Raw genomic sequence first — 24884 nt, forward strand, 5'->3', positions numbered from 1 at the left:
TTCCACCAGAGAAAGCCATGGGCCTGGTGACTGTTGCCATGGCAGCAGTTATCAGCTTCTTGTTTCTCTGCATAGATGCCCTGCCTGTCTTCTGATTCCTTTAGTGTCTCCTTCCAGAAAAGGGCCTGTTAAGCTCACCCTGACTATGGGAATGTGACTGGGGCTCATTTACATAGGATCAACTTTAGCAGAATACCTCAGTATCATATTCTAGACCAAAGTATAGGACGTGAAATATGGGGAGAAATGTCTTCTTGAATCATACAAACTAGTCATAATCTAGAAGCCATAGCTAGCTTATAGTCCATAGATGTGAGTTACGGTGTTAACTTTTTTTGTGGTTGTCTAGGTGAACCTAGCCATCTGTTTAATCTTATTTGTTTTTGTTTTCTCATTGTTAAATGAGACTAGAAGTATATTAAACAGTATCTTATCCCAAAATAAAAGGAAATTATGTTCTTACAGAATGTACAAATATATATATATATATACACACACACACAATTTCAGTGTCTGATGTAAATTCAGGACTGTGCACAAGTGACAGTTTGGACTGTGTTCGAATTAGCATTGGGTAACAAATATGCAGTACAAGTAATAGAAGGTGTGGCTTAGTAACATCAACAGTTTGGACTGTGTTTGAATTAGCATTGGGTAACATCAATAGGCTATGTCAGTAACATGACATGCTTGCCAGATCAGAGGAATGAGAGAATTGTAGATAAAAATCAATCTTTTTTTCTGTGGTAGAGATTCAAACCAGCCCTTGTTTTAGGGTTACTGCTTTTTAAACTCTTGGTCCTTTAAGGCCTTTTATTTAGTTCACAAGGAACTCCATCTGCTATTTATTAAGCCATTTCACCAAGTCCTGGTATACAGGCTCTTGGTCTAAACCTTCTTTCTCTGACTGAACATGAAACACCATTCCTTATCTGTGTTTGTTCTACAAGGGCATTTTCCTTGCATACCAGCTTAGAGGCTTTTTATAAAAAGCCATAATCTACTTCGGTGCAAGGATAATTCTTTTCACCTATGCTCAGTCTGGCATGAGAAATGTCTTAGGACATTTATTTTGGAGTGACTAGAAAGGAACGAAGACACTTATAGCTAAGGATCCATGACTGAATGGGAGAAGACATCAAAGGTGTTCCAACTGAAGATCTGTGTGTACCCTCGCAATGATGGAACGAGATACACATAAGAAGCAGTGGGTCCACAGTGTTCTGCAAAAAACTCTTTTCACAAGCCTGAACTAAACTATTTGGTTCCTCCAGAACTATGTCTGTGCTGTCAGTAAACTGGTTAGCAATGGCTCTCAGCCTGTATGGTCTATTTTAATGCTTCAGAAATATCCCCCAAAGAAAGCCACTTATGTGATGCTGATCTTAGAATGCGACACTTAGGGAAGTTACTTATTCTACAGGTGAGGGTGCAGACAAGAAATGCATAAAGTATGTTTGAGTTAAACTGAGTGGGTGTAACTTGGCTAAAGCAGAGGGCAATCCATAACAAAGCCTAGAATTTATGATCTAGTCTGGATTCTTAAAAGCTTTGAGAATAAGGGGACAAAGTCAGGGGGAAGGGTGCATTTAGACATTTATACGGGTTAAAAAAACAAACAAACAAAATAAACCCCTTTTTTAGTAACTCCAAACTACACTGCCACTACTTTCTTTAAATTTCTATTGTCCCAGCAAGAATTCATATTTCACACATTAATGAATAATGGGGTTGTGGGCTAATCCCTATACCTACATAAAGTAGCTATGCCTATGCCAGTCACATGGCAAGCACTCTGTAGTGGTGGAGTTCCAGAAGTCTCTAGAGGAAATATGCTGTTTTCCTGTGTTTGGTCTTTGCATACCTATCAGCTTGACATATTCAATGCATATATAAGAAAACCCTGTGACTACACTTTGTTGAATGACCAACTTTTAAAGATTTATTATCACCATCTCAGTGTTGGAACACTTGAGTTACATTCCAAGCACTGTAAAACAAAACAAATAGTATTGGTCAGTTCATCATGTAATATCTGTTAGAATTATAAGCACTATGTAATCCACAACTGTGTAAGACTGAGGTTTCGGAACTCATTAGCAGGCTAGAGTTCCATAGGAGGAGTGGAAAAACGATGAATAGCTAATAGGTAGTGAAGAGGTGAAATAGCCTTGAAGTTAATGAAGCATAAAGCTTCAAGGCCCTTTAATTTCTACAGGTACCTAGATATTGATTAGTACAGGCCTTTAGAAAAGGTTCTTGAGAGCAGAATATATAAGCTGATTATCTAATGGACTCAATTTATGTATGTCCTTACTTTTGACATTAGATGGAATCCATGAAAACAATGAGGTATCACACCCATGATTACATTAATGAGAAGGACAGATTTTAGAAATACAATCAAGGTTCCAAATGACTAAGCTAAAATTTTTATCATTATGTGATCTTGACATAAAAAAGTTATCTTTTAAGAGAAATAGCCCTTTCTTGGGTTAGGGAAATTAAAACAACAACAACAACAAAGCAACAAAACAAAAAACAAAACACGAAAAAGATTGAGTGTGAGAGGAATTATCCAGTGCTGACTTTGAAGTTTAAGGAGACTACTTGAAGAATGTGAATGTTTAGGAGCTAAGAATTACCTCTGATAGTCAACTAGGATGAAACTGTGGTCTCTTGGTTTCTCTATGAGTAAGTGAATTCTGCCACAGCAACATAAGTTTTGTAAAGGACTCCAAACTTCAGACACAGCTTGACACATTGACTTTAACTTTATAGCACCCTGGCGAGAGATCCAAGTCATGCCATACCTGGAATTCCCACATATCCAACTGTCAGCTAAATAAGTGGATGCTATTTTAAGTCTGTAAGTGTGATACTTTGTTTGCATGGCAACAGAAAATGAATGTACTGAATGTACAGTGCATTATTGACTTATTTTTATAGTTAGCAAACTATACAAATGGCTGTGATAGAGTGCTAGATGGAAAGCAGGCTTTCATTAAAAACAGTGCTCACAATTCTAGAGAATCTCTATTATAACTTTTCTGTTGTTATTAAGAAAATGGATGCAGGCATAATGGTGTAAGAGGGAGTTGATTTGGAGTTGTGTTTAGCTTAGGTTCAGTTAGGTGATTTATTCCTGCGTTCCTCAGTCCCTTCCTGTATAATCAAGTAAATAAATTAGGATAATTACAGAGTAGTTAGTGAAAGGCATAAAATGCAGATTAGGATTATCTAACTTTAGTGCTGTTGAGCCTCAATACCCTATTCAATTGCCTTTCTTGGGTGTAGTAAACAATTGCAAATATCATGGAACAATTAAAAGCAGGGTAGTCTATCATCACCCTCTTTCCACCATTTGATAGTAGTTCCCATTTCCTTACCTGATTACAAGATACCTTTATAGTGTCAGTGAATACTACTGTCAATAAGTACCATTGGGCTATCAAAAATGGAATCTTGGGCTGGGCATAGTGGTACACACCTTTAATCCCAGCACCCAGGAGGCAGAGGTAGGCAGACGTCTATGAGTTCGAGGACAGCCTTGTTTACTTGGTAAGTTCCACTACAGCTGGGGCCACATAAAGAGACACTGTCTTAAAAACAAATATATATATATATATATATGGCATTTCAGCCACACATTATAGCATCTATAACTGTGACTTTTCCTAATACATCTACATAGGCTTAATTTATTTTTGGTGGTATGAAATATTGATACTCACCAAGGTATTATAAAATTCAAAATACACTACCACAAAGAGGCATTGACATCAAAGTGGATTCTGTGTATTAGGAATATTTAGGATTTGTTGGTTGGGACTCAATATTCTTGCTAATTATACTTGAGGCTCTATATTTTACATCCCCAGGAAAACACATGTGCATGTACATATGCAACAAACATGAGCGCGCACACACACACATGCAAATATTTAATATTAGTATATGCTCTGAAATATTAAATATGAAAAAGAAGCTTGACAGGAGTCAATAATGGTATCCTCAAATTTATTAATAGTAAAAATTTGAAAATGTTAAAATGACAAAAACACACCTACTGTCAATAACAAATAATAAAGCTGAAAAAAGTTTAAATCAATAACAAATAAACAGTTGATTATGCCAAGGGAAAAATTAAAGTACCTTTTAATTTCCTTTAGGAAGAATGATATTACAAGAAAAAAATACCATATGAAGAGAGGACCTAAGTGTTGTCAGTCAAAAGTGTTTTCTGGGGGAAGAAATAATTATAAAGGTGTGCCAGGCAGTAAGAAAATACATTTCTCCTTCAAATTATGGTATTTTTTATGGCATTGTTAAATTCAAAGTGTGTTATTTTAATTTCTCATTATAAATATATGTTAACATGGATACCTAGTTGTCTTCATTGCCTATATCATTTATTCATCCATCAACTTAACAATTGGCCACCCTGTCATCCCTAAGTCATACCCTTTATCCTTTTGCTTAAAGAGGGTCCTTTAAAGGGTACATTGTAAACTCCTTAACCTGCATCTCACCCTTAAGTAAGCAGAAGGGAGGGGCTATGAATGAGAATTCCTGGGAAGAAGTTGTGACTGCTAAGGCTGTATCCTGGTTTGTTTTTATTGTCAACTGGATACAAACCAGGGCCACCTGGGAAGAAGAAACTTCATCTGAGGTATTACCTTCATCAACCTGGCCCGTGGGCATGTCTGTAGGGAATTGCCTTACTGGTGATTGAAATGGGATGGCCCAGCTCAATGTGGGTGACACCATTCCTAAAGCGGTGGGCTTGGACTGTGGGATAAAGCTAGGAAAGAGCAAGAGAAGAAGCAAGCCACTAGGCAGAACTCCACCACAGTTTCTGCTCCAGGTTCCTGCCTCAGTTTCCTGCTATGAGTTCCTGGTTTGGCCTCTCTTGCTGATTGATTGTGATTGGGATGCCAAGGCCAAATAAACCCATTGCTCCACAAGTTGTTTTTGTTCAGATTGTTTTACGATAACAACAGTAAAGTCGACTAGACCCGGTTGGCTGACTGATGAGAACTGCAGTGATGTGAAGAGGTTGGAAAGCTGCAAGTCTAGAGCCAAATTCTCTTTGACTATCTTTATCCCCCTCAATAGCTGTTTATGGCCCTCCTTTGTATATGAGCTAACATCTTTGTGATCATTAGGTACATCATTTGGAATGTGCAAAGAGACCCCTAGTTTCCACCCAGGGAAAGGCTAAGGCTGTGGCCTATAGCTGAGATTTCCCAGCTTTTCTGTAACTTGCCTATGTAATGTGCCCACCAGAGTATCTGAAGTCTCTTGACTTGCAGTTTCCATTGTTCTGTTATTATAAGACTTCATGGAACTGTTCGCATGTTAGAGCATGGTATCTTGGGGAAACCCGGACCTGTGTTCCTCATGGCCACTCATGTTTGGCTCTATGATAGACTATCTCTTCTGTTGTTTTGAGTTAGAGCTGATTCCTTCTTCATCAGTAATAGGCTTTTAAAATGTGAAAACCCAACCTGCTTCTGTACTGGGGCATCATGCGGTCATAAGAGCTGACTTCATGGAAAAGCTTCTCACATACACAGGGGGCCTTTCGGGGAGCTCCAGCTGCTCTGTACATTTCAAACTTCCAAAATAGTGGCAGCTTAAGAGGATCTATATTTGTATTATCACTGAGCAGCAAAAACAGGTGGCTGAGTTATTTGCTTACCCACATGAATTCTTTTATCTACCTCTTGCTTCTCAAATGAAAACAGATCTTTTCTATTTTCTAATGAGAAACAGGATGTAGACTGATAATAACATAAAAAGAATTCAGTGGACAGAGTGGACAACTAGTGAAAAGAAATCTCTCTCTCTTTCACTCTTGGCCTCATTTCCTGGGCCCTGTCTTTTAAGGGTTTGTATAGCACTGCAAGGGTAGCGGTAGACTTCAGGGTCTTGGGGGTGGGGAGATGGAGAGTCTTGGGGAATAAGAAAGAAAAAAGGAACCATTGTCTATTTATCCCAAGTGCTGATCCTCTCTGATAATCTGAGAAGAAAGGAAATAGAAATTCTAGGGAGATAGTATACTTTTAGTGTCTCCAGCAGAAAGAGAAAGGATTAACAAGTGGGAGGCAGGGACGGGCAGGCGACTGGGCTCCTGATGAAGTGCTGTTGGGTTAATTGAGAGACTAAGCTTCCTGATAACACCGACTCCACTGAACAAAGAATGTGCTGGCATGCATTTAAGTTACCATGTAGTCCCAGTCTTCTTTTCCACCAGAGGATCGTCTCCCTGTTGCCTTGGTGGCAGACAAATGTGTCCACTAGACCAAAAAGAACAGTGCCTGCTCTGGATCTGAAGCGGTTTTAATGAGCTGATGCTAGCTTAAGGCAGAGGCAAGAATAAAGACCAGAGCAAGTCTGGGACTGCGTAGCTACATTTCAAAGTAGAAATGTGTAATAAAAATAAAATAAAGCAATGACTTTGGGGGAGGTATCTAGGAAAGGACTGCACGTAGGTTTGGCCACAGAAAGCACGATGGCTTCTGGCCCAGGAAAAGGGGAGAAAATGCTCCCTGCACATGAGGGTGAAAGTAGGAACAACTTGCAAAATGCTGGAGTGGAAAAAGTGTGGGAAATGGATGCCGCAGCTGGTCATGTACTGCAGTTCTGACACAAGAGCTAAGGGCTCTGTCCATTTTGATTCAGAAAATGGTGGGCACAAGGAGGAGGATTGTTGGGGAAGTGATCTGAATCCTGCATGGGCACCAGCTTCCTTCTATAGTGGGGTGTGGGCATGTTGGGCATAAATGGGGAAAGAGGTAAGCCTCTGAATCCCTGTGTGTGGGTGGGTGTAACAGTGGCTGGTACCTGTGGCTCCCCCGTGGGGGTGGGGAAGCTGATCATTTCCTAGACAGCATTCCCTACAATTTTGCCCCACCTCCTCGTTCCTTTTGGTAAGAAAAACAAAACCAAAAATCCATATTGGCCTAGAGCAGGGGTTTTTCTCTAGCTACCCCCACATGCCCAAGTTGTATTAGTAAAGGTCAGGAATGAAAGAACCTGCTCCTCTCCCCAGGGTTTATTAGGGACTTGAGAAAATAGGGAACCACAACCTGGATTATTATTGGTCACTGTTTCAGGGGAGACCATCATGAAAATCTCTTACTCACTACACAATAGTCTGCAGAGAGCCTGTTACTACTACCTACAAGTAAAAAAGTGCCTTCACCTAACACTGGGGGCTAGCGGGCAGTGATCCATGAAGTATAGTTTCCTGTGTGGGAGAGATGAACTATAAAGCGAGAAAAATTTCTAACAAAACATTTATAAGAATTCAAGGAAAAACACTTTTTTTTTTTTTTTTTTTTTTTTTTTTTTGAGACAGGGTTTCTCTGTAGCTTTAGCGGCTGTCCTGGAACTAGCTCTTGTAGACCAGACTGGCCTCAAACTCACAGAGATCCGCCAGCGTCTGCCTCCTGAGTGCTGGGATTAAAGGCGTGCACCACCAACACTCAGCAGGAAAAACACTTTTTAAATGCAATAAAATAAAACAAAAAAAGAATGTATTAAGATAAAAAAAAACAGAAGAGAAAATCATGCTTCTATAAAATAAGTAAACCTACGCCCTTTGTTCACACATACTCCCTTCTCCTTCCTTCCTTCCCTCACTCTTGTGCTATTTTTGGGAGCTGCTCATGTCTTCAGGCCTCTCTCTTTAAGGCTATGGCAGCCTGCTGCATGCTGGTGTGGCTGGAATTCCTACAAGAGTGAGGTAAGGTTCCTGGGCACAAGTGCCAGGTTTATAATAAGAAAGGGTAAATCCATCCCTTAGCCTTCATCTGGAGGCTCAGGTCCTCTAGGGCTGGGGGCAGGCCTATTCTAGACAGATTGACTTGGAAGAGACCAACTGTCTTCTTTGCTGATGAGAGCATGCTGCCATTCTCCTCATTGCCCTTTCTTTTGCGGGACTTATTTTATATGGGGGAGCGCCCCAAAACTCCCTCACTAGTTGAAGTGGTTGGGACTGTCTTTGGATCAAATTGATGTCTTCTTGGGTCTGACTATACCACTTGGGGTTGAAGCAGAAGTAGCTGACCTTTCCCTCAGAGTCCAGTGAAGTAGCCTCTAGAATAAACTGGCAAAAATTAGGTTAGCCAGCAGACAAGACCTTGCCTATCCCTTTCCTAGCTGCCTTGCTCTGACTTTCAGAAGGGTTTAGGATGCGCCCTGGATTATTTCAGTGATTCTCTGATGACTCATTTCTGTGTCTGCCTGGTGTAGTCCATCTTATGTCTGAGTTAACGCATGCTGAGAATTACAAGAGACCCCAGAAAAGGAGCTTGCAAAGGCCTGTGAGCCTCCAACTTAGTAGGAAAAGGTTGTAACCCCTTGTTCAAACAACCCTCTGCACCGAATGTAACACTTGACTTGAAAACCAAGGCAGTCAGGCTATGAATTGGTGTTTGAAAAACTTGTTTCCAGCTCCCTCATCATTTCCTTTCCCATACAAAATGATAGTATCTCAATCACATGTCCTAGCACCGATTGCCTGGCTAACTTCTTAACAGAAAATGTTGAAGTCTCGGGATCATAGAAGGAAACGAAGGAAGGAGGGAAGGAAGGAAGGAAGGATGAACAGCCATATGCTAATTACACTCACCCAGCTGTTAGGAGACAGTACACTGAGAGGAAGCTTTGATGAGGTGGCATAGAACAGATAAGACTCATGCCTTCCAGCAACAACTTGCTCAGCAGAAGATATGTGGATAACTGCAAGGAAACAGTCCCTGTAACTATCATTACATAGATTACTCACTAGGCTGTGAATACCCAGACTATTACAAATACCATGGCTGAGTACGACTAGATTATTAGAACTAGGCCTTTACAGTTGATAGGGAGTTTCTTCCATATTTGCTTCCATTTTCACTAGCCTGTTCTCAATTCTCATTAATACAAAGCTCCTTTTGTCTAAATTCTTCCTTCAATCTTCCACAACTGTGAGATATGTAACACAATCTGAACATTTTCCTTGCCTCCTAATCTCTCTTCCTTTATCCACACGAAGACTCTCTCCAGCTTCCCTTTGGTGTACATTGGGCCTTATCTTGGCATATTAATCTAGAAGGACCTGCACTATCTTTCACAGATCGTCTGATGTTTCATGTAGCTGTACAAGTTTTCAGAGGCAGGATAGTACAGTGGTTAAAAGTACTCTAAAGTGACTGTGAACTGGATTTAAGTTCCAGGGCTGCCACTCTTAGTTATGTGTCTTTGGCCCCTGAATTGCCATCTGTGGTGGTGATGATTGAACACAGAGCCTCACCCAAGCTAAATGAGTGCATGACCACTGGACCACTGTATTGTTGCATTTTGAAATGATCATGATTACATAACTGCACCTTTATGGTTGTTGTAACACTTGTGTGGATCACTTAATGCCAACACATAGTGTGCCTTCTATTTTCCATCTTCAATAGATGAGGTCAGAGGGTGAGAAAAGATCCCACTAGGCCTTAAAGCTTTTAATGGGTTTGGAGTTAGAGCTCTTGTTCTAAATCTATGGAACTCTAAATATATTTGCTTCAGTGTGCTTTTAAGCCTAGAATTTAAATTAAGTTTCAGGGGGGAAAACATGAAACAAATACAATGACTACTGTCTTCTATTTTTAACTCTCCAAATGAAAATGTTTTTTTTTTCTTTGACTATACATAATCAACCACATAATTCATTCTGGGATACCGAAATGGCATGGATGATCATATCTGGGCTTTTTTTTTTTTTGTCATACTTTACTGAGACAAGCAATGGTTCTCAACCTGAGGGTAGAGTGACACTTTCACAGGCATGGCCTAAGACCATTGGAAAACACAGTTATTTACATCAAGACCCATAACAGTATTAAAATTGCAGTATAAAGTAGCAATGAAAGTAATTTTATAGTTGTGGGGGTCACCACAACATGAGGAACTATATTAAAGGGTCAGGTCATTAGGAGGGCTGAGAACCATTTAAAGGAAGGAAAGAGGCAAATTATGGAGAAACATGTGCATGAGTGCCCATCAATGGCTGCGTTCAGCATTTGGTGTTCTATGTCGTTTTTCTCTTTAATTCTTGTGGAAAAAAAATAATATCCTATAAAGTAACAATAATCCCATTAAACGAAAAAGGTACCAAATTTAGAGAGGCTGACTATATAGACTGAGTCCTTATTCTAGTAAATTGTAACTTGGATTTTTGACAGTTTTGTAATACTTCAAAAGCCAATGCTCCCATCCCCATTCTGCCTTTTTAGCTTGTTTTATGTGCATTGGTGTTTTTCCTGCATGAATTTCTGTATGAGAGGTCAGTCTCCTGGAACTGGACTTACAGACAGATATGAGCGGCCATGTGGATGCTGGGAATTGAACCCGGGTCCTCTGGAAGAACAGCTCTTAACTGCTGAGCCATCTCTCCACTCATCTCCCCACACTCTGCCTTTTAAATGCCCCTTAAACATTAGAAGGTAACTTTCCAGGACTAAGGGCCTATCTGGTTTAAACTCACAGGACAGTATGTCAAAACAGAAGTTCACTCTTAGGCATCAAGATGTGACAGGTATGAAGTTAAATCCACATTTCAAACAATAAGCCAGCAGCTCTAAAACCCATAAGGAAGATTCAAAGGGCCAAGAGCAGAGCTATGAGGAGGGAAGGTTTTTTAAGTTTATGCTTTAGTTATTTTTCTTTAGGGTGGGGTATGTTGGATGTTGGGGATGAAGCCCAGGACCCTGTAAATGCTAGGCAAGTACTCCAAAGGAAAACATCTCTCTTGTTCTGAAGAGGATTTCTCTTAGCTAGGCTTTCAAGGATGAAAAGTTTTGTTTCTTTCTCTTTCATCTCACAAGTTCAGCTAGACCTCCTAAAATTGAAATTGAGAAGCACAATGGGACATTATCTATTTGTAGCATGAGAAATCTTAGTTTCTAAGGAATGGAACTACTTGATGGAATTTAGTGGAGGTGACCGTTTTATGGTCTGTCTAAATTTCCAGTTCATCAGGAAGGAAAAAACAAAACAAAAAAAAAAAAAAAAAAAAAAAAAAAACCGCATGAGTTTTCCTGAGTTCCAGAGATGGGTCAAGAAGGAGCTCAAACTGCTTGGTATTGAAAACTTTCAGAGAAATGTTTGGGCATGTGATGAGTGTCAGCAGAGAAACTGTATGGAATGCATGGGTGGCTGGGGGAACAATAATAGAATGTTTTACTGTTGGTGTGTAAATTTCAGTCTAGTAGTCTGTAATGAGAGTCTGCTTTAAGGAGCAGCAAGACCCAAGAGCTTTGAAACAGGTATGCTATGCTACAAGTCAAGAAGTTACAGCCCTTGTCCTGCTTACTTTCTCTTCACTCGGATGGTGGACAGGCCTGAAGGCAAAATCATTCTGCTAGGGAAAGAGGATGGGCCAAGAAAAGAAACTTGGCACATCCCTTACTGGTGGAGGGTCATCTAAAGTTGGTGCAAAATGAACAGAGCAGGTTTAACACTAAACCAAGCCCAGGAGGCCCTCCCTTTACTATTTGGTATTGGACATTCTAATCACTTAAGGATCAATTTGTGGTTAAACATAATTGTACATCTATTTGGAGGATAGAAAAGTCATACGCCTGAGAAAAATTTAATTTTATGTTTTTGAAAAGTTTAACTTTAAATATATCATATTACACAAATTGAAAGCTGCACTTTCATATCTTTTCCCCAGTATTTGTTTGTCAATATATTGACTGCATTTGCTTGGCACAGTGTCTATCACATACCATGCTCATATGGATGAATACAATTAGTGATTTAACTATGACTGTTGTGGGATATCTGCACACTGCATGAAGGTGTATTGCTGTAATTGATTGGTGTAATAAAAAGCTGGATGGCCAATAGCTAGGCAGGAGGTATAGGCAGGACTTTCAGGGAAAGAAAGGAAGAGAGGAGGCACGCAAGAGATGCCAGGAAACAGAGAGAGAAAACAGGAGGTGCAAGATTGAGGAGAAGCAATGCTACGTGGTAGAACATAGATTAATAAAAATCTGAGTCAATTTAAGTTATATGAGCTAGTTATTTGGAAACAGGCCAAAGCTGAGGCCAAATTTTCATAATTAATAACAAGTCTCCAAGTCATTATTTTGGGAGTGACAATCCAAAGATGGTTCAAAGATAGATGAGGAAGCTTGCTATATGTGACTTTGCTGTTCCAACTTCCTTCTGCTATATATATTTCCATCATATGTTTTTACGGTGCTAGGAATTGAACCCAGGGTCTTGCCCATGTTAAGCAAGCATCCTAACACTGAATTATACTTTGTCCTCTTCCCATCATTTTTTTTTTTAACTCTACTGGGTACTTCTAATGACACTTTAAAAAATTTTCCTGAACTCAATCTCCTGTACAATAATCCAACCTGTTGTTTTCATAAGAGAATTTTGGAGGACTAATTAACATATAGTATGCTTAGTCTGCACCATGGTCATACTGGAGTTGGGTTCTACTATTGTCTGGCAAATATACTGACTGAACCCAGTTCCGGTATGACCACTGTGCAATGGCTAGGCATACCATAGCTAGGGAGTCAGCATGGGACTGACCTAGGTAGGCCCACTGCATCTGGGTGAGGCCCACTTCATCTGGGTGACAGTTGTGTATCTTTTATGGTGCCCCTAGCAGTGTAACCAGGACACATCCCTGATGCATGAGCTGGTTCTTTGGAACCTATTCCCTGTGGTGGGATGCCTTATTCAGCTTTGATGCAAGGGGGAGGAATTTGGTCCTGCCTCACTTTGATATGCCATGTTTTTGTTGATTTCCATGGAAGGCTTTACCCCCATCTGAATGGAGATGGAGGAGTAGATGGGGAGGTAGAAAGGAGGTGGAGGGAAGGAACAGGAGGAGAGGAGGGCAGGAAAACTGTGGTTGGTATGTAAAATAAATGAAAAAGTACTGAATAAAAAATAAAAAAGAATTTATATTTAAGGTTGCATCCCAGAAACAGGCAGATCTTTGTCCTAGTTAGGGTTACAATTGCCCTGCTAAAACAACACGGCCAAAATCAAGTTGGAGAAGAAAGGGTTTATTGGCTTACACTTCCACATTGGCATTCATCATTGGAGGAAATCAGGATAGGAACTCAAGAAGGGCAGTAATCTGGGGGCAGGGGCTGTTGGAGAGTCCATGAAGGGGTGCTGCTTACCAGCTTGCTCTTCATGGCTTGCTCATCCTGATCCCAGGACCCAGGACCACCAACCCAGTGATGGCACCATCTACAATGGGCTGGGCCCTCCTGCATCGATCACTAAGAAAATGTTCTACAACCAATCTTATATAAAGTCATTATCTTGGCTGAGAGTCCTGTCTCTCAAATTACACTAGCCTATATCAAGATGACACAAAAGTAACCAGCACAGAGGGCATCCTGGTCTACATAACAAGTTTTAGGTCAGCCAGGGCAATTTATGCCTAGGATAGAGAAAAGCTACTTTTTAAGATCAGCCTGTATCTTTAGTTCTACTTTGTGTTCACTGTTACTTTCAGAAAAATCATTAAGGCTTTCATATATGCTGTGCATATATGACCCAGGCTATTTATGTATCTCACATGTTGTTTCATCATGAAGCTGTTTAAATATTTACGTACTTAAATATACACATCTTTAATGGACACTTTGCTAATAATCTAATATTCAGAAATGGCATATCTCTGTCAAGAGTATACAGACCTCTATTTGAGGGCCACATCCTTTGGTTTCATTGATGAAATGTGAACCATTAATACATTTAGAATATACTTTATAGTAAAATATAATGCAAAAACAAAAAGTCATTTTCAGAAATATATTCTGAAAATATTTCTTGAGTATATCATTCTTTCATTGATTCATTCATATATTCATTCATTTATATTCTGTTCCTCTATTTTGGTGCTATGTGACAACTCTAAAAATATTTTACTTTCTGTGTGTTTTACATGCATGTAAGTATAGTTCTCCCTTAGAACTGAAGTTATGGATGGTTGTGGACCACCATGTTGGTGTTGGGAATTGAAGCCAGGTCCTCTACAAGAGCAACAAGTGCTCTTAACTGTGGAGTTGGCTATGTAGGCCCCTCCTTAGCCTTTTCCTCAAATTTTCCCACTTGACACTTAAATTTCATTCACTCACTTTAAAACAATGAAAAGAGACCATGAATTTGACAGCAAGCAAAAGAAGGTAGATGGGAAGCATTGAAGGGAGGAAAAAAGGAAATGATGTAATTATAGTTCCAAAAAAATTTGAAAAGTAACTCTTTAAAAATGGAAAGAGAAAACCACCCCCCCACCAAAACCACAAAAAGGAAGAGTCCTTTTCATATCAAACTGGGAACAAAAACACTTAAATTTTATATATATATATATATATATATATATATATATATATATATATGTATATGTATACACACACACACACTCATCTAGCCTTTATTAAAATTATGCATTCACAATTCTATGGGAATATAGTAAAATAGTAGTTATGGTTCTGTCATGTATGCTAGACAGCCTCACATTGTATGTCACTGCCTCCACCCACATCTGTCCTTGTTTTGTGTACCTCAGGCTTCCCGTACAGCTTCCTTCTCTGGCTTCATTTAGCAAAGAGGAAAGGAGGATGTATACTGGCATGATGCAGGAGTGAAACAGAGGTTAGTCATTTATCTTGGCATTTTTTTGGGGAGGGGATTCACACGTGCATCACAACTGCTGTCAGTTCCACACAGCTGTGTAAGATTCCAGTTACCTTTGCCCCACTCCCCATCACCTCCTTTGCCTAGTTAGTCATTTATCTTGGCATTTTGGGGGGAGGGGATTCACACGTGAATCACAACTGCTGTCAGTTCCACACAGCTGTGTAAGATTCCAGTTACCTTTGCCCCACTCCCCATCACCTCCTTTGCCTAGGGGTACTAAACCCCATGTGATGGGCTGAAATATAAGTCCCTCTTAATATAGCCCTTATGGCTCAAAATGTAGTTATATTTGAAAAGTTTTTACAGGAATAATTAAGTTTAAATACTGTCACCACAGCAGGCCCTAATCCAATGACTGGGTCCTTATAAGAAATTTGGAAATATATGGGGACACAGAGATGGTCAATGGCCGTTGTCAACACCTTGATCCTTTATGATTTAGAACTAAGAAAATAAATTTCTGTTCACCAGTCTGTGGTACTGTTATGCTTATCCAAACCGAACAATATACGCCATGACTCTGGCTATAAAGGGAAAAAAAAAAAAAAAAAAACCTTTGATCCTATAGGATTCATGATTCTCACTTCCAATTTATTAATCACATTTTTCCAAATTTCAACAAAAATAATACAACCCTTTTCTTGATAAAAGTGTAAAAAATACCATATTTTTTAGGAGGGGGTAATGACTGGGGATTTTCCATAATAATTAGAAAAATGCATAAGTACTCCTAACAGAAATACATAGGGTTACTACCCATGCTTTCACTGGTGGGAAAAATTACAAATTTGAACCTGGGTCCTGGACATGAGTTCTCAAAAGAAATGAAAATAAGGGACATTTTACAGCACTCACCCTGCTATACATGGTGAAATCACAGGTGTAAGCACCAGTAACAAACCTGGCTAGTATGAGCAGCACTAGAAGCAATCTAGCAGAGAAGCTAGACTGACCCTCTTATCTGCTACAGCAAGCATTTTTAAAATAAAGATTTGCACTTTTAGTTATCTGTATGTGTGGGGGCATGTGCATGTCCATGCAAGAACCAGAGAAGGCCCCAGATCCCCCACCTGGAGTTACAGGTGGTTTTTGAGTTTTGGGCAATCAAACCTAGGTCCTCCGAAAGAGCAGTACAGGCTGAGCCATCTCTCAGGCCCAAGAAAAGAAGTTTTCTTTTGGGAGACAACTCTTCAGTGCCACCTAAATATTCCAGGAATCTGCACTTGTTAGTTTCACTAACATGAAAGGCACACCACAATTTTTTTTTGCTTTGAAATTTAGAAACAAGTTTTATTTAAGATCTGAAATACAATTCCTAAAATATCAACTTTTCAGAAAACTGTGGCTACACAATAATGCATTGCCTCTATGTTAGAACGTGCATTAGACTCAAAATACAAAAACCAGAAAACAAATCACCATCCTTCAACAATTTGAGCAAAGATAGAATGAATGCCTAAGGAACAACAAGATGGATTTGCAGAGGATGGGCTGTTTACGTCAAGCACCATAAAAAAAAAAAAAGAAGCACAAATGCATGGGATTTTAGGTATATACATTTAAGTTGAACCTTTGGCACTAGGAACCAGGGCATCTTATCACGTAGCATTAACACATATTAGAAAACCGTGTAGTGTCAAAGGGATAGAACCACCAGCATTCAAGCAATGTTGTCAACTAGGCAATAAAATGTTCTACTGAATTTCTTCTTTGTCTAATTACTGCATACACTGGTAGCAACTTAGAAATGAGGAAAGGAGCCGGGCACTCCTTTTATTTTCTGTTTACAACCGAACAGGAAACAAACTGAAACATAAGCCCTGTTTTACATCGACAGTTTTAAAGAACATCAATTATACAATGAGAGGACTAAACAGAAGTGTTTACAGATACCAGACAATAGTGAGTGGCCAGTAGACCTTCACAGGGCTTTGCGGTGGTAGTCAGCAGAAGCCACTTTGTAATCACTGGCAGTGAACAGAGAGGCAGAATTCTTTGCCAGATACTTAAGGAAATCATGCAAATAGCCCAGCAACAATGCAAGGCTTTTCTCATCAAGGGGTGTATAGGCCAACATTGCCCCAATTCTCACAAATAATCTCAGTAGGTGTGGTGCCCCATAGATCTGCGACATTGGCGCATCAGGGTGTGCCAGAAGGATCTCGGCATATTGGGGCCGCTCAAACTTGTAGAGCAGCTGAGTGCCCAGCATCACATTGAAATACTCTTTTATCCCTCCCACAACTTCATTAACTGCATACTCCTTATTATCAACATTTCCCTGTGATTTCTTACAATTGGCATACTCCTCAAGAATGGCATCGACATTCTTTTTAGCAGGGAGCTGGAACAACTGCTTCTGCCTGGTAACCAAGTCCCAGTCCTCCACCAGCCATGGTTTCAGCTCTTCAGGAATCTTCACCTTCACTTCCATCCTATTCTTAAATGCCTCCTCACTCTCCACAGTGGGGTCAGCCCTTGCCCTTTTCTTCCGAGGGGGGCTGGGGCATTTCGCTGGTACTGCCACCATCTCCGTTGCCAGGGGTCTTCTGCTTGTTCTTCCTGGTCTTCCGCACAGAACCAGAAGGGGGTTCTCAGCAGAGCGACCACCCCATCTGCCTGGAAGGGCTGGTTCAAGATTCTTTGACTGTGAACCAGCCGACTTCTTTCCTGAGGCAGCTCCCCTCATCTTACTTCTCTGCATGTTGCTTCGAGTTGGCTTCTTAAAGTTGTCTTCTTCAGCAGATTGTTGTCCACGAGTCTGAGAAGCCTGCTTTCTGGAACTCATTCAACCCTGTTTATATTCCAACCACTGTAATATATAAAGTATTTTATTTGGTTGTTTACTATGGTGATTTTGAGGCCCATCAGAGCACAACACATGCCAAAATCTGTTGGATATTATTTCAGGTCCTATTTCTGGATCATTTAGAAGTGCATTTGTCTTCTCCTTTCTCTAATCCTTACTACCACCCACAACACTTGCCTCACCCAACAATGCATCAGACATGCCCACAAATTTGTTTCATGATGCTATTTAAGACAGGGATTTAATTTTAGAGAAAGAAATTGTGACAAAACCATAGATGGAAGTGGAGTTGAAATTTAAGACTTTAGAACAAGAATAAGGATTTGAAAGCAATAAGGAATAGTTTAATGGGTTGTAGGAAAAATGAATTAGCAGCAAATGTTTGTGTATACAAGTGTAGGTAGGCCTTAACTAGTATATTGGTAATGAACATACACACACAGGAAAACATTGAAGGTCAGAGTCAAACTGGGTTCTGTACCACTAAGCCACAGAGTAGTTAATCAAAAGCAGATTTTTAAGGGTTAGTTTGACACCACCAGAAAACAAAATTAGTCCCATGATATTTCAATGCATAAAACATCTCAGCGACTGCTTGCTGGAAAATGAGAAACTGCAGAAGGTGTCAGTGACAACTCGTTTTTGAGGATGTTCTTATTTGTATCATCATCAAATGAAATGGTATATATACAAGTAAACGTCTTAGAGGGAGAAGATGCTTAGCTTTGGACTTTTCCTATCTGGAGTTTACACTTGAAAATGTTTAAACTCAGGTAAGAGGTCAGAGCAAACAGATGGAGATTTCAATAATTGTTGTATAGCTGGTAACATATACTATGAGCCAATGAACCTTTATATTGAGAACAGAGGAACTTCATACAGAGAATTCTGGAAAACTTAAGGAAGTTATTAGATATTGGGAAGGTGTTAGCAAGAAAGAAATCATAGATAAAACAAAATGGTGAGAACCTCATTGGAGAATGTTATGTTAGAAACTAAAGTTATGTTTCAAGAAGAATGTTCAGTGAAAATGCATTAAAAACCAAGTCCCCTACTACTCTTATAGCACATCTCATTAAACAACCCCCTTGACTTACACAGTATTTCTTCTTTCCCTTCCAAGGACTCCTAGTAATTTCCCAGGTGGAATCTGACAGAACTCCTGGGATGCTCTGGAAAGATGAAGTGGGAATACAACCTAAAAAGGAAGTAGGTACCCGAAATGAAGATGAACTTTTGTGGAAACACGTAAGAAAAAAATTTACAAATGTGTCCTAGACATATGAAGGAAAATATTAAAGAGTTTTTGATTTGCCAAGAACTCAAATGATACATGACAAACTATTCCTGGTTGTTACAGGACACTCACTATAAGCATGCCATGTTATGGCTGAACAGCTAACATAGGACTTCACACAAACATTTCCACGTGAATGTGGATACAAAGATGTTCACTTCAGTGGATTTGCAATGGGAAACTGTACATTTACATATTTAAAAGGAAGATAGTAATATAAATTACTTATGAACACTGCAGCATACTCAAATGAATTAAGCAGAGGCCTATATATCAACACTGAAAACTGTTCAATGTTTAGGTAGCACAGAAAGAATTAAGCACAATTCAATCCTGTTTGTTTTAAACAGGTATGTAAATGTGTAAAACATGACTGTTACATATTCAGAGAAACCTCTGAAAAGAGAATGGCAGCTCAGCTTTAATTAAAGCCAGTCATGTGGGTAGGTATCATGGAATTCCCAAGGAAAATTCAGAGTTAAGAATTGCTTAGAAATGAAAGCCACAGGTGCTTAGAGTACTATGCAATTTATGGAAATATCCTTTAATTGAAAGGACAAATCTCCAAGCAGAGAGTGAAAGGCAACGCCAGCCTTCCAAACATTGAAATTGGCAAATACAGAAGCTAACCACAAGGGAATGAAAATCATTACTTTAAGAAAGAAAAATACATCATGTAAAGGTTCTCTGGTGATAGTAGCTAGAAATGCCATTATCTTGTAAACTCCAATGCTCACAAAATGCTGTTGCTAGGGTTTTTTTTTTTTTTTTTTTTTTGGTTTTGTTTTCTTAAATGTAGAGTTGTGAGCAGGATTAAAAGGACCTTGGAGAATGTGTGAACTCCAGAAAACCCACCCTGGGACTCATTATAACTATTCCATAAAACTAAAAACCCACAAAACAGTGAAATCACCCAGGTACCATTTTGGAAGCCACACTGGTTATCAACATTTCCTTACCAATGAACCTGAGAATGACAGCTGACTTTACTAAATATCCTTGTTATTAATTATATTCTTGCTCATTTTATAAGAATTCTACCATTCTTATACATTCCTATGCTAAATGCAATGCCTTGATATTTCTATAGGAAAATTCATTCAATATTTGGGTCAAGCTTTATGACCAGAGTAAATAAAAGCCAGGAATCTTGCCTGACTCTACCTCCCAGGTGCTGGGGTTAAAGTTCATCTACATTCAGCTCCTAGATGTACTACATGCTTAAGGACAGCTTTTCTCTTAACTATGCTCTGTCCCCATCTTACCAGAAGTTTAACACCACCCCAGGACTTTAAAAAAAATACCATTATATTTGACTCAATTTTGTCTCTTCCCTGCCCTCTAAACTCTGCTATTAAATGTTCAGTTAGCATACCTACCTTTATTCCAGACCTCTTTTCCCCTGAAAGCCCCACAACAGAGTTTGATCAATATACCATTTTTCTACTCAGTGCCTACATGCTAGCTTTAGAACAATCCAAAGAATATAACATATATTTCTTTTTTAATATAACATATTTTTATGTTTGCACCTACTTGTGTATTGAAGTAAAGATAAACACATGTTATCAAATCTTGGATCTCGGATCTAATCTTTAAAAAACTCAAAAATTTATTTAGTGAATCAAGGTATAATATATTTAAGGCTTTTTACTATGGTGGTAAATTATTTTCCCTTCAAAATCCATAATAATTTACAACCCTAACAGTAAAAATAATCAGTCACACCACAAATCTTTACTTTTACATCAGGAAAGCATTCAACTGCTAAGCAAACTATACCCCAAGCCTCAACCCCCACCCCTGCCTTTTGCCAATCTAACTTGTATAGTGGGTATCTTCAGTTGAAAATGTATAACCAGGCCACCTTCGCATAAATCAGTGGTCAGATGTCCTTTACTTACATGGGCATTGTTTATTTTCCTTTCTTCTAGGGTGCTTCTTGTCGCATACTGATTATACCATGTTGTTTTATTGAAATATTTTAGGTATGTTTAATAGTGTCTTATGGACTACATATACTCATATCTCAGCATTATAAGCAAACCTGGCTGGCCTTTCCTTTGCAACCTTTGGCTTTGTTGTGCTCAGGGAAAATGATGCCAAATAAATGTTATAGAAATGACTTCCTATATTATTTCTTTGTATGTTTTTAGTTTTCCCCAGTTTTACATCAATATTCTCTCAGTGTTCATTACTGATTAATTTATCATTTTCTCAATGATAAATAAATATATGTGACCTAAAAAAATTTTGTGACTTTTAAGGGGCTTTCTTCCCAAGATCAGGCTGGCCTGGCATTTGCAGCAATCCTCCTGCTTTTCTTTCCAACCTCTGAAATTAGGGGGACAAGTCACCACACCCATTTTTAGGCCCTATCAATAATTCTAGTTGTTCTTGTAACAGTATCAATAGTGGTTCAATTATCATGGCTTAAGGGCATACATGTTGCTCTAGAATATCACCTGTAATTGGATATAAAAGGTGGTTGATGTGGTATTTTAGCAGCAAAATACTGGGGATAATCTTATAGTGACTTGACAAAATGTGATATATTCGTAATATAGAATATCATTTTAACTAAAGGAAAATCACTGTGAAAAAAACATCATGAAAGAAGTTAGAGATGTACAAATGGACAAGGACTATTTATTTGTTAAATAAATATGGTATAAAATAGTACCTATACAGATACCAGTTTGTGCAAAGAAAAATCATAAAATACTCATATGCATATCTATGCACATTTTAGACAAGTTTGTAATTAGGTCATCTAGAAGGAAGTGAAGAAATCTGCTAAATTATTGACCTAGGGAGGAAGCACGGTTAGTGAGAGAAAAAAAAATCCCTGAGCTATACATATTATTCTTGACTATGAATTTTACATGTACTTTCATTTCATTACCAATGGACATTGTATGCTTCAAATGCATACTACTCAGATAGTTCCCAAAGGCCCAAGTCAACACCTGTTCCCGTTTGAGGTTTTCCCTAATTCAGATCTCTCTGGCCCTTGCTTTGTCCATTCCTATTGATCCACTTTCAGCCCTCAATCATCCTCTAAATTGCTTCTCTTCTACAAGGGAAGGGCTCTCCACAAAAACCTTTTACAAAGGAGAAAACATTAAGGAAATTATAAAACCCCTTTAAAAATGTAAATGTGAAGACACACCCCTTCCTTTCACTGCTCTATGCAAGGAGACTCCAAATGCAGTTTTGTGTATGTGTCACAAACACACGCAGTTAATAACTCCAACAATTTGTTGGCATAAACCTTTAGTTAACTGTACATATGGTACCGCATCAATTACATCTTTTTTAATCTCTTGGTCTCTGGATAAAATCAGGCATACATTATCTTTCTCATTTAGATCTTTAAACAATTCTTATTCTTTAATAAAACTCTTTTTGAGAAAGGGTCTCATGTGTCTCAGGCTTGACTCAAACTCACTATAAAGATGAGGATGACCTTGAGCTTCGAAGCTTCCTGTCTCCACCCCTAAATGCTCAGATTGCAGACATGTGCCCCCACACCTGGCTTGTGCAGAGCTGGGGAATAAAGCCTGGAACTTCATGTATGTCAGAGAAGCACTCCACCCACTGAGCTACATTCCCAACCCCATGGATTATTTTCAGTCTGAACAAAAGAGGAAAATGATATAAAGGAATGGTTAGGTGCTAGATATGGTAGCTAAAATTATAGTTCCTGAAAATTTCCTCAAAAGTAAATGTACTTAAAACTTTGATCAGATAATCCAGAAGTCTGAATTTCAGAATTCAGTTCTAGTAGTTAATTGCTGCTTCTGGAAAATGAGAAACAAACAAACAAACAAAAAAAATTAAAAAATGCCAAGAAAATTATATTTACTGTTTTACAAAAATGTGTTTATGTGTGTATGTGTAACATGTTTCATGACTACTAAACTAAGCCAGAAGTATTATTCCAGCAAATATTTTTATGAGGACATTTTGGAACAAAGGAAGTTTCTTGCTCAGGATTACATAGTTAAGTGGCAGAGCTGGCAATCAAATCCATCAAGAATGCATTTGCTCTTGACAGAAATATTTGAATCTATGAAACCATTACAGAGCACTAATTTTCAGAATTTTTTTAAAATTAAGAGATAAATTACACAGGCCTATATTGTTCAATGTGGATCCTTCCTCTTTCAGAATTTAGAGTACTTTCTGAGATGGAAGTTTATTAATCTTCAAAATATTTCTAGACATTTAGGAAGATTATGTGATATTATTTTGCCTGGGGACTGAGGCCAGAAGGAAGACACTTACCCTGTATTCTGCAAACAGGAATGGTTCTGCAACCAGGGTCAGATCTCCTGATCCTTATTGTATAACAAACTTAGCTTTTCTGATGATGACCTAGAAGGTCAAACAAAGAGAGGGAAAAGGACATAAAAAGATATGAGACGGTGATTTTCTTTTTCCATCAATGCAATTTTATCTCACACAAAGGACATCAAAGCTGATAATGTACAATTTTTATTTTCCTGTGGTTATATTTTCAAATGTACTTTATTGTTTATCAATTTTTGAAAAAAAGGAATAATTTCTATTAAGGACAATGTGAAATAAATAAAACTGTAAGGGGACACCATCACAAACCGATGAGGATCCATCATTCAGCTCCAACAATTACCAACTGAAGGCCATCTTGTTTCATCTGTAACCCCACCCACTGCTCCCCCCCCACACTTTTTTGAAGCTATCGAAAAAATGCCTTAAGATTTATGAAAAATTTCAAATATATACAAAAGGTAAAAGATTAATATACAAAACCCCATCTGCCTACCCCTCAGCTTAAAACGATTATTAATCTACGGTCCCAATTATACCCCTCCCATCTCTTCTCTATCGCTGAAATTATTCTGAAGCAAATCCTAGTCATCCACGTATTTTGAAGCCATTTTTAGACATTATTTAATCCCTAGGCAAATATGCACATAAATATATATATATTTCTACAAAATAAAGCAATCTGAAAACATAACCACATCGCTTCCATAAACGTCTAAAAAAAAAAAAAACCTGACACCGATTTCATTAACGAATATTAAATCCTGCATTTAAAAATTCCCGATGCGTCTTAAAGAAAAATTTACAATTGTTGTGCCCGAATCAGGATTCAAACAAGGCCTACTCATCGCATGTGCTTCATATCTAGCTTGTTCTCATTCTCCGTCTTCCCCACCCCCTTTTCTCTTTTTTTGACTTTAATGTGGGAAAATTCCAATCCCCAGCTATTCTAAAGCATTTCTCGGCTAGCAAATTATTTTATTGGTAAGGCTTAATATATGCAATTTCTTATGAGAAAGAGGATTAGGTGCATAAAATTATACTATATCGAGTGAATCTGCGTAATTTATAATTTTCTTCCGCTACGCAAATATCTTTAATAACTATTTCTAATATCGTTCGGAAACAGACTTCACATTGAATACCTTACACGCACTATTACCGTGAACATCTGAGTCCACGTCTGAGATGGGTACTATTATCACCGTTTTACAAACATGGAAACCGAGACACAGAAAGGAGCCTTGCCCAAGTTGGGCGTTGGCGAGCAGGGATATGAATCCCCCTTTGCCTGAATGTGAAGCCACTAGCTAATCCAGTCCATAGACACGAAGAAAAGAGGAAATCATCGACCCTGCCTCCCCACCCCCACCCCGAAACCTGAATCGAGAATCCAGTTCTTTCCAGCAGCCGACGTGTGATCACTGCTGCTCCTCCAACCGCCATAGTAAAGCCAGGTTTCTCTGGCAACTGATATCCATAGGCAGACACGTCACCCATGGGGCGGGTTTAGCCCTTCAGCCAATCATAGTCGTCTTGTCGGAGTTTTAGAATGTTCCATAACCAAATGATTGGATCAAGGCTCCCACGTCAGCAGTGACACTTCGCCGCAGTAAAGGCGGGTGCTAGCAACCTGCTTCTTCATGGTTAGGGCCGAAATCAAACCAATTACCGTCCTTCTTCAGTGCGGATTCCGGCCAATGACAATCGCCCTTTTAGGCTCTGAGCCCGCCCTCC

General features: G+C 38.9%; 1 protein-coding gene across 1 annotated transcript; it reads right to left on the reverse strand.

The window, feature by feature from the left end:
* Positions 1–16199: 16199 nt before the first annotated feature.
* Positions 16200–24685, reverse strand: Morf4l2 (mortality factor 4 like 2). Its single transcript, XM_051179065.1, is given in 6 exon segments — positions 16200–17227; positions 17229–17320; positions 17323–17539; positions 18634–18734; positions 23124–23213; positions 24528–24685. Coding segments are annotated over 3 exon segments (864 nt in total). The 5' UTR covers positions 17516–17539; positions 18634–18734; positions 23124–23213; positions 24528–24685; the 3' UTR covers positions 16200–16648.
* Positions 24686–24884: the final 199 nt, after the last annotated feature.

Source organism: Phodopus roborovskii, unplaced genomic scaffold (genome assembly GCF_943737965.1).
Source record: "Phodopus roborovskii unplaced genomic scaffold, PHOROB, whole genome shotgun sequence".
NCBI classification, from domain to species: Eukaryota; Metazoa; Chordata; class Mammalia; order Rodentia; family Cricetidae; genus Phodopus; species Phodopus roborovskii.